The sequence below is a fragment of the Hippoglossus stenolepis genome, chromosome 11 (genome assembly GCF_022539355.2).
Source record: "Hippoglossus stenolepis isolate QCI-W04-F060 chromosome 11, HSTE1.2, whole genome shotgun sequence".
Lineage (NCBI taxonomy): Eukaryota > Metazoa > Chordata > Actinopteri > Pleuronectiformes > Pleuronectidae > Hippoglossus > Hippoglossus stenolepis.
In genome coordinates this window covers 10,396,096-10,416,977 of record NC_061493.1, presented here as the reverse complement: position 1 = coordinate 10,416,977, position 20,882 = coordinate 10,396,096, and the positions used below count along the sequence as shown (strand labels likewise).

The window sequence follows — 20,882 nt, the reverse complement described above, 5'->3', positions numbered from 1 at the left end:
TTACACCAGCTGTCTGCTATTGATCTCTCAAACATCAGTCCCTCGTGTGTTTCAGACGTGGCGAGCCAGACCTGATGTTGCTTTAGTGAGCGTCTGATCCCACGTTGTGCAGCAGAAACATGAAGCCTGGAAACTCACCATGCAGCTCTCACCAGCGTCCGTGTTCTCACCCTGTCTGCTCCCTGCAGTTTTTCCCTCTCAGACGTCGAGCGCATCAATACGTCCCCAGCTGAGTGTGAGAGTGGGAGCTGTATTTACAGCTGCAGGAGCTGATGGGCTGCACGTTAGCGGCTTACTTTCTCAAGTGGAAACTGCACACTTGACAATCGGGAGAACTTACGGCCAAATAGTTTACGGCCCAATTTTCCTTGTCAGTGGCTCCTTCTGTGGATAAAATACTCCCTCAGACACTCGATGCTGAGAGTGTGTCGGCCCCTGAATGAACCATCAGGCTGGTTTGCATCTTACTGCAGCTCTGTGTGTTGTTTCTAAGTGTCAGATGTATTTCTGGACAACTCTATTATCACCCACATTCCTCAAAAGCATCTGCTGTGATGTTTTAAGACACAAATGTCGAAGGGAAAGAAACACAGGGATCCTTTTTTTCAAATTCACTTGGCTTTTTATTCACATTTCATATCAGCTGACGTCTCCACGGCACCGTCTGTCCATACATTCTACAACTTCTCTGAAATGGTTCTTCTTTCCCATCCTAACTGATGGAGACAAGAGGGGGGACCACCGCCATCACAAATAATAACAATAATAATTATAATAGTCATAAAAAAATAATAATAAAAGCAGCATTGAATCAACCAGTTCTGATTTCTCTCTCCCTTCATCACTAGCATCTTTGTATTACATTTACCTGAATGTAACCATCACTGATCAGTTTTAAAACATAGAATTAGTTTGTGATAAGTAAACATCACCATCATCATCATTCACCATCAGAATCAGACTCCACACTCAAAATAACATTAATAATATTAATTATTAATAATAATAATGATAATAATAATGTAGGATACAAACTCAGAAGTAAAAAAAAGTGACTCAAGCTTTTTTAGGAAAGAAAATTGGTGTGTGTGTGTGTGTGTGTGTGTGTTGGTCAACTGCATTTTATTCTGAGCCCAAAACACACCATGATACCGCTGCAGTAGCAGCAACCTTGCTGTGTCCTGCTCAAGCCTTTATCTTAGATCCAAAGTCTAGATCTGCTTAGTTTGTTTGTTTGTGTGTTTGTTTGTTTGTTTGTTTGTTTGTGGTCATTAAGACAGTTGTGTGAACAGCAGACAGACACTGTCTGGTACCAGCGAGCTACAGCAGGGTGCCACAAACATCAGCAGGGAGGACGGCTCCTGTGACTGCCAACAGCATGTTAGCACTGGTTCCACAGCGGCACGTCTTGACCCACAGCTCCCACAGCTCCCACAGCTCCCACACACACTTGTGCCCCTTTCAGACATGTAGCGATGACAGTCTTAATAAGCTGCAGCCACAGTGTAACACAGTGCAAGTCTGAACTGAATATTGTCACAGTCACATAAAGGCGGCAGCAGCACAAACTGTGCAGATTAAAAATGTTTGAAGCTTTTTCCTACGAGAAATGTATGATTCACATTAAAAATATGTTTTTCCTCTTCTGTGTTGAGCCAGTTGATGCCACATACAGTATCTCCATCCACCAATCAGGATCAAGTAGCATTTGTGCTCAAATGTGATAGTTGTTGTTTTCTTTAATCAAATAATTCCCTATCAAATCTGATCAAACCTCACGTACCCAGCTTTGATACAGTGGATCAGGTGAGTTTCTGAACATCACATTTCTCAATAAATAACAACTGAACCGCTTTTTTTCATCTTTGATTAATGTTTGTTAAATTAAAGTTACAGAGGAGTATTTTAAGATCTGAAGCCAGGTTGTTAAGCAGTTTTCGTTAAAATGATGTCACGTCAGATCAGACTATAAAACTATTTTCTATTCCTTTGAGGTATGGGGCAAAAAGTGATCCTTAATGTTTAAGGTGTTATTCATGATGCAGCAAATGTGGCATCCTGTCCTGCTGCTGTGTTGGATGTTTCAGTAGAGGACAGGCCACATTAATAAACTGATAAATGATCCAATTAATGAGTGAGAAACATTAAGACTTAGAACTCTAAAAGAATTTTAAAATCCATCACTGATACACTTTGATTTCCTTGATTACTTTGTCACTCCACTGCTCTGTCTCACTCTGCTGTCTGGTACTTTAATTTCTTAATGTTTTATTTATACCATGTCTGAAAGGGGCTAAACTATCACCAAATCTCCGCATGTAGCCAGGAGCTCATTCCCCCTGATGATTCCATCTACTCTGTGTGCAGTGGGAGCTTTAGGTCGGGCCCCCGAGTCGTCACATAAAAAAGACATTAGTGCTAAAATGCTGTTGGACGTCTGGGCTGTCACCTGTGCCAGTGGAGACTGTGGACACACTCTGTGGTTTCCAACTTCAACACACTGTCCCTGACTGTACGTCAGAAAGGCCTCCGAGGGTAGGATTAGTGTGCCTTCTCGTCGCAGTTCTCACTCTCATCACTAGGTGGTGGTGTTCATCTTGCCACCGTCTTCCAGAGGATGGGCTCACTCTGATGGGAGCCCATCATCAATAATTTATTTCAGAAAAATCCCAAACTAATGAAAGAGCAGCTTGAATATCCCAAAGAATCTGGAGCTGTCGTGTCCTCTACATGACGGCCTGGACCTCCGCCGTCAGTTCATCCACCGTCCTTCCATCCATTCCTCCTTGTACAAATCCATCGGGTGTTGAGCTTTGGCGCTCTCAGTGTGGACATTCTTCCATCCGTCTTCCGTGTCTGCATCTTTTTTAAATAAATGTGTTTCATCAGTCCACCCTTCGACTTCCTGGTGGTCTGATTCGTGGCGTTGTTCAGTTGGTCCTGCTCCTGTCAGTCACTGGTACTGGAGGTAATTTTTGAGGGACTGAGGAAGAGGAAGGCTCTCGATCTCCTGAAGCCGCTCCCGACCCAACGCCAGGCGGGCCGCACGCCGACACAGGTCCATCAGAGGAAGAGGCTCGGCTGCAGAAAGGGAAGTAGAGAGAGATGGTATAAGTCTGAGAGCAAACTTGAGATATGTCATGAATTGATTTGCCTGTATGTTTGTGTTTGTACTTGCACCTCTGTCTTTTTATACATGCATAATACATCCTTATATTTGTTATGCATGAAGGAGTTCCTGAGAGATCTATATAGGCACCTGTATTTGAACTCATTGAATAAAGAACACCATCTGTCACAAGGACTTTCTCTCCTGCTGAAAAGCTTATTCAAACTATTATATTATTAAATATATATATACACACTACTTGATCAAGAATTGTTGGGGCTTTTGTGCAGAAGCACAATGTTTTTGTTTCACAGCTACTTTCTAATCTCTACGAGTGCCAGGTCAGCCTCTCGTCCCTGACCTTCACCTTCACACGGGGATGAAGGAGGTAACAGATACTGGAGGCTGCGGTCTGAGCTGCATGACACAGACCACAAGGAGGAGGAGGAGGAGGAGGAGGAGGAGGAGGAGGAGGAGGAGGAGGAGGAAGGACTATGGTCAGAAGAAACCTGTCTGAAACCAATGTTGGTGTAGCTGTTGTCTCTTGGTCCATAGTTGTAGAATTGCCACATTTGATGTTATTGAGCACATCCAACTACAAATATTTTAGCAGCTTCTAAAGAGAAAACTCCCCAAATTTCAAATCTAAAAAACAACTATGCAAAAACAGCTTGCTAAATTTGCCTCCAGAGCCTGATTGATTAATCGGCCTTGGCAGAGATGTATGGTTGACTTCCAACTGGCTGTTTATTTGCTTCCTCTGCTCCCTACTCTTTGTCCTTCTCCCTTCGTTGTGTGTTAGCAACCTGGCCTCACAGCTTTGATTTTATAGTGTCATCTGTTTTAATTAATGGTAATGACCACATCTGATTGGTCTAATTACACAGCACAGCGGAGTGGGAGGGGGGGGAAGGATTGAGGGGGGAGGAGAGGGACGTATGCAAAAATGAACTCCGTGATCCAACAAACCCCCTGCCCCAAAACTCCCCCAGAGGACACACGCTCCCAGGCAGGCACATACTGTCCTGTGTACACGCATGCTTTACTGCACTGTACATACAACAGCCTTTGAGCTACATGACTCCCGCAACAACACAATGGCGCCCGACCATCGGTGGAGAAGAAATGCAGGGAAATTAAGAAGTGGAGCAGAACAGCAACAAAAGGAAGTCACTCAGATGGAAAAGGGAGGGGTGACAGAAACTGTGACAATGAAGAGGAGGGATGAAAGAGGCAGAGTGAAAGTCAATCATTAGGAGATAGAGAGACTGTAACAGGCAGGAAACGTTTGAAGTGTAAATGTGTAAAGTTGTAAGAAAATAAAGACAGAGACAGGGGAGATACCCTCTGAGATAAAGTCTTTATCTGGAAACAGGGGGTAATTAGTGGTGTGGATCATCATTTTGAGGTGGAAAAAGCTACGAAGTACGAAGTCTATGAGTCTGGGTCTGGGTCTTCCTACTGCTCTTACAGGACAAACACACACGCTGCCATCACCTGTTGTAATTCTGGACATCCTCTGATGCTGCTTGTGTTCAAGGTTAAACCAACAGGACACAGCACAGTCCAGCCTTTACTCACACACACAAACACACACACACACACACACACACACACACACGCACACGCAGACAGACATGCTAACTGTGTCCTTGCAGTGTCTCTGTCACATTAATGCTCATCCACGCCCACCACAGACACACTTGTGCACAGTCACGATGACATAAGAGCACAGATGATTTTAAGTTTGACCTCACTTTGACTCTCCCATTACGCTGCTGCCACTACGAGAGCTGCTTTCATCTCAGCTGATATGAGGCACAGTGGATGAATGCTGCTGTGCGGTGCCTGAGCCATCAACACGACATAGAAATCCATATAGTAATTTTCATTATAAAGTAAATCAGACCCATATTTTTAGCAGGAGAAAGTGAATGTTATGTTTCAATCAAAAACCCATCACAACATGACAGCACATTGTACTTGCTGTGGTGCAGCATTTACTAGATATGATGCAAGTCCCGAAGATAATAATAGAGACAGTGCAGATGTTGAGCTCTGCAGATAAGCTGAGACTGGTTGCTCAAAATTATTATTATTATTATTATTAGTAAAGCAATTTACTGCTGCTGCTGCTATCATTAGTAACACCATTACATCCAAGTATCACTTTTATTATTTTCATTATGACAACCAGTCTAGTTAAAATACGATAATCACACAACTCTCTCTCCCCTCTCCCTCATTTGTCTTCTCTCACCCAACCAGTTGAGGCAGATGGCCGCCCACATAGAGTCTGGTTCTGCACAAGGTTTTCTATAAGACTGTGAGGCATCAACCATATATAAGATATTTGAGATAATGTTTGTTGGGATTTGGCTCTGTACAATTAAAATTGAATTAAATTTCCCTTTCAAGTGGCAGTGAAACATATTCTCCTGTACAAATGTTATAGAGTAGGAGACGTTTCTTTAATCTACATACTTGGTGAATGACTCCCAAAATGAAGATTTTTTAAGGGACCGGTTGATCAATTGGAAGTTGTTCATTGTACAGCTCAAAGTCTCATCCGTGATTACTGCGGTATGCGGTATTAAGGGTTAAGGGCCGGTAATTTGTTTCTGAGACACTTTTCATCTTATTTATTGAACTCCCGATAGCCTTCAATAAAAAAAAGTAATCAAGCGAGTCGTGGAAAAGTGTTTTTTACCAGGTTTAATTACCTGCTCTGACTCCTACTCCCACTAATTCTGTGTGTGCTGCAGCCCACAAACTGGCCACTTTGTTCGCCTTGCTGAACTAATAAGCTTCAAGTGGAAAACCATGATTGTGATGGTTGAGGTGTGGTTTATGGGCTGTAAGAAATGCATAATGAGTGTCCTCACAAAAGGTAGAAGTGTACAAGTGTGTGACTTGTGTGCATGTTGTGTGTATGTACCTGTCAAAGGGAGCAATTGTCCACCAAATCCCATTAATTAGAGCGCTGGTAGGTTCTCTAGTGCTCAGTAATGGGGAGACAGTTTCAGCAAACAACACTGTGGCTGCAAACTCTCTGTCTCTCTCTCTCTTTATGTCTGTCTTCCTCTCTCCAGAAAAACAACTTCAAATAATACAAATGGAAAATAGACTGAAATAGTAAAAATTCACTGGTTTTTGTCACTGCGACGTCTCTTAATTAGCCGCCGTTACTGAAATGAGAGTAAAAGATCAAAATACACTCAAACCTCCTGGAGTCATTTCTTCCTCAGTGAGAAGTGAAGCATCCAGAAACAGCCCAGCTCTGGCTGCCAGGTAGAATGTCAGGGATACTTTGTATGGAGCCTCTAGAATGCATTATTAATACCCTCACAATGAATTCTAATTATAACCTAATGTGTTGTAATAGCTTCTATGAGCCTTTATTGTAATGCATTAAGTCTTATAGATGTTTCAGACATAACAACAGCCGCAAAGAGCCGCAGAGTGTCGAGTGGAAACCATCAGTGTTCATCACAGACTCTCCTCTCACACACAGGAAGCAGCATTACCTTTCTTATCACTTAAACTTCTGAAAAATAAAAAGATTGACTATAATTACTTGTCTTTTTTTTATTTCTGTAATCATACTTATAAGTGTGGTTATTAAAAATCATCATATTGCATCAGAAAAGCTTTCGACATCTTCTAATCTTTATAATCATCTTTGAAAACATTTTTATTCACAAGTGCCTTTAACCAAACTGTTTTACAAAGTTTTAATCTATTTTTATGTGATTATTTTAATTTCTACTGAATTCGTATTATTTTTCTCTTTTTGTATTTATTTTAATCTTTTTACCTATATTCTGCTCTTTTTAATATATTTTATTTAGCTTGGAAGTTCTTTTTAACTGTGCTTCATGATTTAAGAATTGTTTTCTTTACATTTTGTCTCTGTGTTGTTTTTACAGCACCTTGATTCTACCACTGCGTATGAAACGTGCTTTACAAATACAACTTCCTTGCCTTATTGATGTTACACATGTTACAGTGTGTTAATGTAGCTGTACAGTGTAATGCGACAGGAGGTATTTCGCACGTACCAGCTCATAATATTATTCTATCTTTAGGGGATCCTTTCTATAAGTTGGCGTTCTCTCCACGTTAATCACAAGCTGCCCTCTACATTTCTACAGTGGCCTTGTGTTGCATTATACAAGTAATTAGCAGGGTTAATGACTTTCATTGGAATTCTCGGTGCATTAACAATAAGATTTAATTCTTAATGACACATTTTCCATTATGTTTCATCCTATAAGCAGCTCCCCAAGCTAATGAGCAGATTCACTGTGGATGATCAGCAGTGGGTCATTTACCTCTGCATCATTACACACTCGGTGCATTAAGAGGAATGAATGAATATCATCACTGTGGGTGAAGAGATTTACCTGTAGGTCGTCACAGATACGTCACATTGATGAATAAGATGCCACCAGAATACACAGTGGACCCTAAATGAGTTATTTTGGATTTCCTCAGAGTATTATTGCTCTATTTTTATTGAAATCAATTATTTCAAGTTATTAAAATAACTTTCTAATTGAGATACTGGTCGTCAAAATGAGTTCAGAGTGTTTGAGAGCTAAACTGCAGGATAAAACCAGAACAATTCCTGAGGGAAGACTCCCCCTAGACCACAGGACTTTTTTAATGAAAATATAAATATATAATTAAAAATATATTATTATAGTGATAATGAAAAATAAAAATAATTTCTCTCCTCCTTTTTCAGAGTACTTGTTCAGGCAGATGTTGGCAGCACTGGTAATCAAACCAGCAACCTTCAGTGGTTTTCTCCACATTCTGCTGTGACAGCTCTATTTGCACGAGAGTGGCAGGCCTCTATAAATTCAGGGTGAGGGTAAACTGATGACGACTACTTGGAGATATCAGATTGACACAGTGTGCGGAGGGATCTCAGCGAGTGAAGGACTGCTTCCCTGATGAGACATTTTATATGGATATGAAGTGTGACCCTGGGTCTGCTGTGATGGGAACAAGAAGTAATAGGGTCACACAGAGTGACATGGCGCCTGTAATGAGATGCAGTTGCACAGCAGTGCAGAGCAGAATGTATTGTCTGTAGACAATGATAATGGGAGAGAAGGTGAAAATGGCAACGGCAGCATCACTCTGATGATGGATGTAAAAATTGACCTGAGGGGAGGCCTGGGATCTAAATAAAGCCCGACACGCCATCAGAGGGTGTTTTAAGAGGAAAACTAGAGTCATAGAAAAAGAAGAAATACTCAAAGTCTGATGACACTACAGCTAGGGACTATTTTTGAAAAGATGTTAAGATGAATTAAGATGTTGAATGGTTTCCATGGAAATAGTTGATTGAGAACCATCAATGTAAAATACCTGGGGCAGATGGCACTGTAGCCATTTAACAAACTTATATTTGTTCCAATTCACTGATTACGGGACCAACATTGTCAGTTGAAATCTAAATTTCCCACCGCTTGAACCAAATGTGTAAAATGGCTCTGTTCCTACCTGGTGGTGTGGAGTCACGTCATCCATCTTTATATACAGTCTATGATTTCAACCAAATAAAACTAAACAAACTGGAGATGTTTTATATATGTTGATTTCTTAGCAAAAAAATCTGTTCGATTTAAGACGATGAAGCTTCTCAAACGGCCTAAGAGACTGGCGATGACAAACACACAAACGTTACATTAAGAATGGACGGCTCAGGCTCAACATGATCCTCTCCTCTTTCTCTCTCTCAAGTCTCTCATTTTGCCACAGCTCCATCTCATCTGTAACAGAACACCTCTCTCCTCCTGCAGTGCTTTTTCCACCTGTGAAGAGGAAACCTCTTCAGCCGCTGCCTTCTTCTCTGCCCTTCTTTCACACTCTCCATACTGTTTCGCTCCTTACACTCTCCAAGGTCGGAGCGTTTGATCGTTCCCTGGCACATCACAAACTATCACTGGGTGAAAACTGCTTTATCTACAAACTGTCAACAGGAGACACAGAAATGTGTGTGTGTGTGTGTGTGTGTGTGTGTGTGTGTGTGTGTGTGTGTGTGTGTGTGTGTGTGTGTGTGTGTGTGTGTGTGTGTGTGTTTAGCCTGATGACAATGCAGTTTTTTTATCATTATCTGCCTAATTTTTGGAGGAGCTTCAAAGCCCGAGAGGTTAAAGAATTAGAGGAGCATGTAATCCTTTAATCCTTTAATTAAAGTCAATGTAATAGAAAAATGAATAAAAATGTAATTACAAGGCTTTCCACGACAACAGTGGTAAAATTGAAACTAATGCACAAGCCCATATGTCTGCTCATATGGATGTGTACATATATACGTGACAACCAAATAGTTAAAGGTTTAAAATAACACACAGCTCAATAATGTGACCTCTGGTGTATTTCTCCCCCAATACAAAGCTTTTTCTGTCCTGATCTAATGGCACAATGCAGGCCCCGCTGCAGCAGCTGCAGCATGTTTGTCCTGTTAACGTGAAACGAGAACAAACATTTATATAAAGGAACTCCACAAACCTGTCTGGTAAAGACGTCGACAGTGGAGAAAAACATGCAGACACAAAGAGCACACGCGTATGCAGGGTCACGAATACAGGAAATCAAACAGACAAACAGACACACACACACACACACATCTCTGGAAAAATCAAGGAAGATCAGATAAAACAATCTGAAATAAACAAACAGAAAACACACACACACACACACACACACACACAGAGCTCCTTGCATATGCATATACAGAGGCTTTGAGCTCAGTCGAGGGCAAATAATCCCAACAGAGTCACATGTAGGGCTGGGTCCTGAACTTCATGACTTTCTATTTACTCTGGAATATGTCTGTGGTTGAACCATAGGCTGTTTATAAAGAGGGATGATGTGTCTCAGCTTCCTCTCACTATCAGAAATGATTTGTGCCGTAGTGAGGCGCCAAAGATGCTCTACCAATCAGGAGTCTGTCTGTCAGCTGTCAATCATGACGTTTAACCTCGTTTTTATTGAATCAAATAACTAATTGAAACCAAACTGTGTGGGAAATGGAACACTTGAGCATTCATCAGAGTGATAAGACCTACCTGACATGACAGAAACCATTTTTGAGAAAAAATTATTAAATGTAGTTTTAGTTTGGTCCATGTCCAATCCACTAACATGGAGGAGGCAGGATTTATAACCTATACTGCAGCCAGCCACCAGGTGGTGATTGGGCTGCACTTTTAAGGAGCAGTCATGTCGTCCCTTACACAGTCTCTGGTGGCACCTAATACTTAAAACTGCAGAGTAGCAAAAACATAATTATATTCCTAAGAGTAAAGTTTGGTATTGATGCTTGCAAGTATAAAAACATCTAATGCTGCTGGCCACAGTCACATGGATTCAGCCTTATCTCTTTGTCTTAAAGGTGTTAACATAAGTTTTCCCTGCATCTGACAGTGGGTTGTAACCTGGAACAAGAAAAGTCCAAAGGCTTGAAATGTCATTGGATGTGTTGTTGTTTCAACAAAACAAAGGGAAAGAGAATAAGCACGGAACTTAGAATCTTTCTACCAATTATAATTGATATGACTTCTGTGAGCTATGCACTGCAGGCCCTTGTTATGACTGTGACTCTCATACTGTATGCACAACATCACAATGCACTGTGTTAATATGAAGCCTGCATCTACTGACAGAGAGAGGGCAGCAGTGCAGTAAAAGGTGATTAATAATGTCCCAAATTACAATTAAGGTTAATTCTGCACATTAATGGCTGCTTTGAAAAAGTGAGTTTAGGATTTAAGAAAGAAATAGAACACTTTCAAACCTCACTCAAACAAAGAGCAAACACAACAAAGGAGGGATTAGCAGGAGGTGTATCTCTACCCTCCGAGCAAACACACAAGACGTTGAACTCTGCCAAACACCGACGTCCTTCACAAGGAAAGAGAAGTCGCCGTTATCCATAACTAATGTACCTCCCTGGTGTCCTGTATCTTTTTCCACGGTAAATTGGGCAACACTGAAGTTTTTTGCATAATCACGCATTAAAAACAGTTTGAAGCAGCCGTTATTCAGCCCTAAAGCAGACCTGCTGCGACAATCCATGGAGGATTTGTTAGAAAACCCGTTTGTACTAAAAAAAGCATGCAGCCACGGTGTGGGAGGACTAATGGCTACAAACATAGTTGCACTAAGTCCAGCCCACACAGATTTAGGGGAGGACGGTGTGAAAAATTAAAGAAAAAAATTCCCTCAAGTCCTCTGTAAACACTCCATCTTGAGATATTTGGCTAAAGCTAAACGTTGGTGGCTCAAGTATTCGTGCAGATCCAGTGTTATGAGTCATTCAGCATCTTATCGGCCACATTAGTGTCACACAGAAAGATGGGCATTGTGGGCAGAGCTGACTATACTACAGAGAGGAGTTGGTGGTAATACAAGCCATGGCGCTGTTTCTTTTTAAAGCCCTGTTTTCATTTTTTCCTCCTGCATTCCTGTAAATCCACTGCTCGCTGTCTCCTCTGGGATGAGACGGCGAGAGAGATGAGAGAAAAAAACTGGAGGAGGAAAGATGAGAAGGAGAGGTAGAAAAAGTAAAAGAGTGGGGGAGGAGGACTGGGGTGAGGAAGAGGAGACAAGATGAAGAGATGAAGTAGAGGAGGAGGAGAAGAGGTCATGAGATGAGAGGGGAAGGACGGACTGAGAGAGGAGAGCCGGCTGTCTGACCCTCAGACATCCTTGACTGCTACAAACTGCAGGGAGGTGGACTTTACTCATAAATATGTCAATATTAGAGAAAATATGTTGCTATGATTTACCAAGCACAGCCATCAATTCATATTCCTGCTTACATGCAGTTTAGCAAAGCGATAAAACATCCCTCATCCCTGTGAGTAATTTGGAACTGCTGAGGTTGAACCACTGTTGCAGTTTGTTAGTGTGGATTTGAGGGAAAAAAAATATCCATGTATATTTCTGGACCTTGTATGTATGAATGTGAGGATGTAGATATTACATATCCACATGTCCATGACGTAGTGTCAGCCAGTTTCAGCCCTTTATCTGTTTGTGTATCAGCTCAGTTGGACATAACACAGACTTTGTACTACAGATGTGGCAGGGCAAATTCTGTTGTCCAGTTCAATTGATTCGGACATTTTGCGTTCACACGTACAGCTCCTCAGCGTAATGTTCAGAGAAGTTCCGCATTTAAGTGTCGCCGTGCACAGCCTCTGTCTGGGTAACAAACTGCTGCTCCGCCTCTATGACACTCACAGAAAGGTGTGAATCTCACTGCCAGGGCAACACTGTCTTCTAAAGAAAGTACCAACGGTTTGTCCAAAAAGTCGCTGGTTTTATTGCGTGGTGCTTTTTATAAAAATGTAAAGGTGGTTTCATCTAAAGACAAATGAAATAAGTTGGATCATTGCCTGGAAATACCCCATGATGACACAATAGAAAGAGTAGATGTAAATAGTTAAAGAGCAAAACGTCATAAGAAAATGTGACAGCTAAAGCTATATATAAACAACAGCAGTACAACACTGTATGATTTGTATGCTACCCACTTATATGACAGTTTCCACTAAATCATAATGCTGTAATACTTTGTTCATTATTCATTCAAGAGATTACTAGAAATGAGTTTACTACAAATACTTGAAGTCTTTTGAAAACTAACCTTTCAGGAACTATGAGGAGAATGAGGAGAAAAACAATGAATATATCTACATTCATACTGTAAGTGAGACCAACATGTGCAGATGTGATAGACAACCTCATTAGACAGCTCATGATATGGATGATTAGGAAAGCTTACTTTGTGTGTGTGAGTGTGTGTATGTGTGTATCACATAAAAGCACAAAGGGAGAGGCAGAGTAGGTGGAACTGACAGAGATAAGACAGAATCAGGCTCAGAGAGTGAAGATCAAAACAACAGAAAAGGAAAGACCGAGGGGGGGAACTTTGCTGGAGCAACGGTGGATTGTGTGTGTTTGAGTATAAAGTAGGAAAACCGCACGTGCATTAACACAAGCATGAGCTGACACACGTGCGCACACGCAGCAGGCGGGCTTTAACACTAACCTCAGTGTGACGGAGGCAAACCAAGATAAAAACGGCTGATCCCTTCTCTGGCCTTACCGGTCAGGTCAGAGTGTGTGTTTATCTGGGTGCATGTTTACTCTCTCTCTCTCTCTCACTAACACACACACACTAGCGGCAGAAGATCAATGGACATAAACCCAGAGCGAGAGCGAGAGAGAGAGAGAGAGAGAGAGAGAGAGAGAGAGAGAGAGAGAGAGAGAGAGAGAGAGAGAAAGGTGTAAGACTGGAGTGTAACACTCCACCTGCCTGCTTTTAAATTAAAGATCAGCTGATTTACAGGGGGAGATTGGAGACATTTACTTTAGAGTAGAAGACAGCTGTATATTTACATGTCATCATTACCACCCGGGCTCACCTCCACTTCTTCCTGCAGTACAAGCACTGAAGCTAATTGCAGCAAGTGTATACCTGCTGCGTGGAAATTGCCTCGAGTCATTCTGCAAATCACAAAGTGTAGTAACCTTATGAAGCAGGTATGAAGAATACTGGATTTAATCACAAATAAATATGCTAGAAACTTGCATCAGAGCATGGACTCTTTAAGTGGCTCTGCAGCAATTTAGCACTTTAGTACTAACATTAAATTAAAGAAAACAAGAATAGTAAAAAGTGAGTAAAAACTGATGATGTAGAGGCTGCGTTTTCTCGACTTTTTGTTCCTGGATTACGCCAGTCTCCAGAAACACTGGAGCCAAATATTATATATCATATATTTTATTAGAAAGAGGCAAAAATGGCTGTTTGTGGATGTGCCCGGGACAAATATCATCATGTTGATACCTGTCGTTTGTTAGCTTTTGATCCCGGTGTCCTATGGTCATTTTGCTTGAACTTTTGGCTACACTGCCCCCCACTATTTCCGGTGGTACTGCTCCGTTTTGTCTGTTTCGTCCGTATCCGTAAGCTTTCGGAAGACGTGCACAAATTAAAATAAATATTCAGAGTATATGAACAGACGGCTCCGTCCGTTTCCATGTACGTATCTAATTGATGAATAAATGAGCCTTAAGACTTAATATGAGCAAGCGTGATTTACATGTGTGGAGCACTTTAATCTTCTCTCTACTACAAAAGACATGGAAATATATGATTGTTTCTGACTATCTTGATATTGCATAGATAATCACTGTTCTGATATCGTACCATCATTAGTCATGCTGATTGTAACTCTAAATCACACAAAACACAGTGCTGCTCAAACAACAGTTTACAGCATCATGCAGCCTCCATATAGGTACATGCTTACAAGCAGACACAACACACACTTTGCCATCTGCTAACACACAAAATGTCAAAATGTCAAGCACAGAGATAACCAACAATGACACCAGGCACATGCACAAACACACACATTCAGAGACGAGAGTAACGATAATCTGTGAGGTGCACAGGCTCAGATTAAGGTTGCAGACGGCCCAAACATGTGAGCCCTGATACAGTGAGCGGCAGAAGGATGCCAGCAAATTCACACAAACAAATCACGTGTTTGTGCTTTGATGTGTGTAAAATGTCAGAGATCCGTTGCTTTTTAAAAAAGTGTTTAACGGTAATGTTGTTATGACAGCTGTAAAACAATGACGCACGAGGCTGCAGGAGGAAATGGAGTCAGAAGATAAGTTTGTTTTTACTAAATCATTTCATTTATTTGCTATTGAATTGAATAAAAAATGTTATTTATCGATTTGATTTAAGTTATGATTTTAGTGATGTTTGACTGGCTAAGCCCAAAGTTAATACACCACAATTTTTTATTTTAATGTATGTCAAATATGTAGTTTATGATACCTCAGGTACACATGTCCACTTTTCTGAAGGTATATTTACATGAACAAATGCAAATGTCTATATGAATATGAATGCATGTGTAAAACTATCTATTAAGCCCCACACTGCTGGAATACACAGTGTGACAACAGATACAACAGTAGCACCAGCTACTGACTTCCATTCATTGTGCACAGCTTAACCAAAACCTTAACCTCAGAAAACAAGGTCGATGTTTACACACACACACGCACGCGCGCCAAATAAACTCTTTTAGTTATGCAAGTCCTTGTTGCTCATCAAAAGCCAGTAAACAGTGAGCAGCTCTAGTTAAACAATAATAGATGCTGCTAAAAAAGGCCTTATAATTCATTCACAGCCTTCCTGACAGGGAGAGAAGTATTTGATGGGAATCATAAAAACTTTCGATAGCTTTACGACCCTAGGGAAAGTCGAGATAGCATTAAAAACAAGGAGGTGCTTATATTTAAGTGTTGATAAGAGGAACGTTTATCGCCTAAGCCACCAAATAGGAAGTAAGTGAAGAAGAAGAGTGAAGTCGAGGACGTAACCACAACAAGATCTTGGGTGTTAGGATTACGGGATCTCTGATGGCACCGTTATTGTGAAGGGATCTTACACCTGCAGCCTTTAGGAATAACTGTGACAATGGGAAGCTGGAGCCCAGCTGGACATGTCGGTGAGTGGATTTTTAACCCTCACAAAAGGTAATGAGTTTGGCACCCAGCAACCATGACTGGTCTAGATCTAAGACCAGTCATGCAGTCACTCACAGTACAACACATATTATCTCATGGACTCATACTTATACCTATACCTTGTCTACACTACTGTGAAGATTTTCTCCTCCTTTCAAAAATCTCTGTCCACACGACCTTTGTTTTACAAAATATCTCCATGCAGACGAGAACACAAAAACATCTACAAAATGCAGACCGGGCCAGTAGGTGTCGATTAAGACTACAACAACAATCCCTCAACTACCAGACAAGAACACAGTAATATTCGTAGGAGTAAATGCCGGTGAATGCCAGTAATGTGGTGCTGTGATGCTAAATTTAGCTGCAAATTTATAATGAGACCTGGCAGTGCTAACCAATCGCAGGGAAACCGGTATATAGCTGCCATTTTTGTTGTTGTTTCTAGTGTATGCTCATTGAAGTGAACTCAACTTCAACCATATCGTTTCCCAAACGCTGTGAAAACATGCACTTTGGATGTCGGGTTGTAAAAATCAGGGACTTAAAAGACCAAATGCAGAGAAAAAGGTTTATCTTGCAAAATATCTGCATTAGTTTGGACAGGGCATTAGAAGTAACAGAGACGGAAAATAAGATATAATCCTTAAAACTAGGGTAAAGCTGACATATGACATGGATATCCATTTGCAGTGGAACATATGGTTATTAGTGAATGATACAGATTTACTTCCTCCTGTAAGTCCAGCCGTACCATCTTTTTCGACCTTTCATTACTTCAGTAATTGATGAGCATACTCGACATCACTTAATGTCATATTAAGAAATCATCTCTTTCTATTCACTTTCCACCAGCCTCTAAACAACTCAAGATGTTGCTGGTCGGTCCCAGACAGACAGGTAAGAGCTCCACTGGCAACACCCTCCTGGGCCGGGGGCAGATTTTTGACACCAGAGGAGGTGGGACCAGCAAAGCTGCCTGCTCCGTGACCGCTGGACGCCATGTGACCCTGGTGGATGCACAAGGCTGGGGTTCGTCTGAGGAGTTTGTGCCCCGAGAGGAGAAAGTTTAGCTAATGAGAGCGTTGGATCTGTGTGGACCTGACGGACCTCATGTTATTCTGATTGTGATCCCTCTGCTGGACTTCACTGAGTCTGAGAAGAGAGTAGTACAGAGGAGGATGGAGATCTTGACTCCCACAGTCTGGAGACACACAATGGTGTTGTTCACCTTTGGTGACAGGCTGAGGAGAAATGGGTGCAGTGTGCAGGAGCACATCCAGTCAGCAGGCTGAGGCCATGTTCTGGTTAATGGACAAGTGTCGCTATCGATATCACGTATTGGATAACAAGACAACCGTCATCGCCCAGAGAGAAATACATCCACAGAAGGCGAAGGGAGGTGGGAAGAAACAGGAAGTGAATTGGTGGAGGAACGATGACAAGGGGGCGGGGGGGAAGAACAGAGGAGGTGAGTCAGATGACAGACAGGAAGGAGAGCAGGGGCAGGTGAGAGAGCTGCTGAGAAAAGTAGAGGACATGTTGCTGGAGAACGGGTCGTGGCACTTCTCTCTTCACATGCACCAGAGGATGGAGGAAGAATGGAGCCGCAGAGAGCAGCTGCTGAGAGCTCGGCTGGAGGCAGACACCCATGTGGGACGAGTGAGAGGAAAACAAAAGATAGCGGAGGCGAAGATAAACATGGAACCAGAGGAGGAGCAGAGGTTATCGACAGGAGAAGAAGACAGAGAGAGGGGAGGTAGCCTGAGGAAAGCTCAGGAGAGAGGGGAGGAATGTGCGGAGAAGAAGCTAAATACAGAAGAAGATAGAGAGGATGGAGTCAAGGTGGAGCTTAACAGACAGAGCAGTGAGGACGAGGGGGAGGATGCATGCTGTGACAGTGGACGAGAGAAAACTGGAATAATGGCTCAATATTTGCCTAATAGGGGTCAAAGGTCAGTCTTTAGTCCAATCAGAAGAATTGCCTGAAGTAACAACCAGTGGTGCTGCAACATCTGCATTCACCAGTGACACATTTGGCTCAACTCTTGTCATGTGATTACCCAGCAGCAATAAACCTCACGCACAACTATGGATTCTTTAGGAGCCAGACTTATAATATTCCTGTGTCCTGCTTCTCAGAAACCACTGCACTTACCCTGGAAATGTTTTACATTAGCTGTTTTCAGAAGTCTGGACATTTCCCTGAAATCTTCTGGAGGGGCTGTTTGTGAGAACGCAAATGTCTGAGTCAGTTGATCTGCAACCTTTCCTGCCAGCCCCCGGGTAAAAAACTGTAGAATACAGCAGGGAAATGATGACCAACATGGGATGGATGCAAAACTGATATATCTCAGGATGAAAAAGAGGTATACACATAGAAGACGCTGACAAAGATGTCAACATGGACAAGACAATGAGATCCAGTAGCATTTTTTGATAATGGCTGATGTGTTGATGTTTTTTCCTTCCAGCAGAATTTATCCATTATGTCCTGCCTCCTGAATTCTCTACCAGGGCGCCAACCATAGTAACCCTAATGCTAGTGGAAAGAATGTATAAAACGTGAAAGTGTATTTTCCAAAATGTCAAAAGTATTTCTCGACTGCAAGAGGATTTATTATATAAATGAAACACTTTCTTAAAGTCTTTTTCATGTCATCTCTGTCATATGCTGCCAAACTTTAAGACGTTTAAAGAAGTTTAAACTTCTGCTATGCACCATCTATTATATATCTGCTCTGCATAATATCTGTAAAATGCCTTGTGGTCTGAGATGCTGCAGCTGCTGGTCCCACATTCAGCTCCCATGCAGGAGAGATGAACTTAAATTGGTTTTGCTCCTAAAATCATCAGGAATGTTAAACATTGTGTGATCCCAGACCTCAGCTCTCTCTCTCTCCCTAATTATGTACAGTACATTCCCAAACACTGGGGATGCTTATGAAGCATGAGACAATGTACCATTCTCTCATACTAATGTAATTAAAATATAATTTTCCTTGCTGAGGAAGTTATCAGCTATCCACCGAGTTTGTCATTTCACTCTTATATTTTCTTTTTATGTTTTCAATTTGTGAAAACGAGGCAATCACTGACGCTGCATGCAGGTTTTTATGGCAGAGCTGTGGGACGTGTGGTCTTCCACCCATTTCATTACATCTGAGCAAATTGTCAATTGGCTTCAGGGAATTGCTGTCTCTCCTCGGCTGACACAGACAGTTAATCCTCATTCCTGGCTCACAGTCATGATGCCATGCAAGGTCAGTCATGTTCCAACCCGGCGAGGTCAGTCTCAGCGCGAGACATCAGGCATGGGCCGTTTCAAAAGCACAAAATCAGATTAAAGTATCTCTTGATCCTGCATACTGGAATAGATTCAGCTCTTTCAAATTCAAAAAGTAATTAAAAATAATAAAAAAACAAATGTCTAAACGCTCAGAGCTTGTGGGTCAAAATCTTTAACACTATTAATTAGTGAACAGGGCATCAGAAGAGCGAGCGTGTGCAGACATTTCTTTTCTTTCTCAACACTTTCTTGTAATTAGATGTGGAAAGCCGCTGTGACACTCATTTGGCTGAAGTAGTCCTCTGCGCGTCTCCACACAGCAGCTTCTGAGAGATACAGTGTGTTTACAGGGCTTTACTGCAGCCAAACACTACACCAGATGCTTTCAGCCGTTGCTTCCTCTCTACTTAGGCCGCGTGATCAGGGAATTTCTTTGCGAGTGCGTTTGATTGGGATCAAAGCCTACACAGTCTCTGGATGGCACATCAAGTCTGCTACCAAAATGTTATGAAAAGAAATAATTTATTAGAAGGGTTTTCTCTTTTTTAGAAGCTGGACTATTCTACACCCCTTAAACCATTAAATGATTATGGCTCTGAAAACCAATTTAAATAGTCAGATTCTTTCTACAGTTTCAGTCAAACACACAATGATCTGCCAGAGTCAGCTAAGTTTGGGTTATTTTATATACGTTTTTCAAATGTTTTTATAGATACATAGATTCACAGGTGTTGGAGAATACTACAGCATGTGGGAAAATATGGATAAAGCCTAAGAGCAAGCTTTCTAAAACCTGAATTATTGCCTTATTGTGGTCTAGTTGCATTGTGGGTAAAAAGGTATGTTTAAAAAGACTTAATCTGTGTTTCAATTCAGGGGCCACATCCTATAGAGGCTGCATTTGAAGATCTGTGCAACTAGAGTGTCCCTTTGTGAAGGCTCCTTCAGATGCAGCTGACAAATGCGTCTAATTCCATCACCGGGAAGCGAAGGCTCCCAGGAAAGGATCCATCTTGGCTCAACCAATCCCAGGATTCATTGCACTAATGACGGCGGCAAGCAACGAGACGTCCAGTGCATTGGTGTTAGGTTCCAACTCAACCAAACAGCTAAGAGTACACAAGACCAAGGGGCATTAAAACTTTCTCGTTGTGTCCAACTGCAGCTCTGTTGCTAGGCGACCGCAATAATGGTGGAACAAGCTGGTGACGCCAATTATGGAAGTCTGCGTAGACCAGACCGTAGAAGGAGGCCGCAAAGATGGCATCCTCTGACAGAGGCCGCCCCTGAATTGGGACGCATCTTATCTCTGATTGATTTTTGACTTTTTTTTATGTACCAACTGTCCATCATGAGTTTGACAATGTCATAAAAGCACAAACTCAAATCTGAGTATTCTAATAAAGTATTTATATAGATAACACCTAAATTTGCTATTTAGTCATGAATAATTACAATTTTACAGGAATGTTCAATATCCTCAGATATCCCAGACATAGATAGCTTTTAAGACTTTGATAACCAACAAACTATGAGCTGACCTTTGCCTTTAGTCTACAGATTAAATCTATAGACGGAACGGACGTTTCTTGCAAAACTCAAACATTTACTGACATACTGGTTCCAGTGCAACAGTGCATGACTGATGTTTCCATCTTCCTCAAGGTCTTTGTGTCGATATGTCTGACATAACTTTGAATGAGCTGGAATTAGATATCATGTCGTTTTTTATTGGCCCTCATTGCACAAGATAAAATTTGGAATTACCTAACCACGGGATAAACTGTTTTATGTATTACACAACATGGGCAGATGTTATCTAGGCTCAGTGGAATGAGTGTGTTGTGTGAGAGTTTTCTCAATAATCACAGGGAATACCCATCTTGCATTACAACGGCTTTT

The 20,882-nt window shown here is 41.6% G+C and overlaps 2 protein-coding genes across 5 annotated transcripts in view; one reads left to right on the top strand and one right to left on the bottom strand.

Annotated features, from left to right (window-relative positions):
• Positions 1–599: 599 nt before the first annotated feature.
• The window catches only part of LOC118117680 (SPRY domain-containing SOCS box protein 4), a 75,921-nt gene continuing 55,638 nt past the window's right edge, over positions 600–20,882 (bottom strand). For all 4 annotated transcript variants that reach the window (XM_035170120.2, XM_035170121.2, XM_035170122.2 and 1 more), the window contains exon 3: positions 600–3,081. In XM_035170120.2, coding sequence (XP_035026011.1) covers positions 2,954–3,081 — 128 coding nt within the window. In that variant the 3' untranslated portion in view covers positions 600–2,953. The remainder of the gene's footprint in view (positions 3,082–20,882) is intronic.
• On the top strand, positions 16,654–18,399 carry LOC118117679 (GTPase IMAP family member 6). The gene is given in 2 exon segments (XM_035170119.2): positions 16,654–16,974; positions 16,976–18,399. Coding segments are annotated over 2 exon segments (912 nt in total). The 5' UTR covers positions 16,654–16,767; the 3' UTR covers positions 17,681–18,399.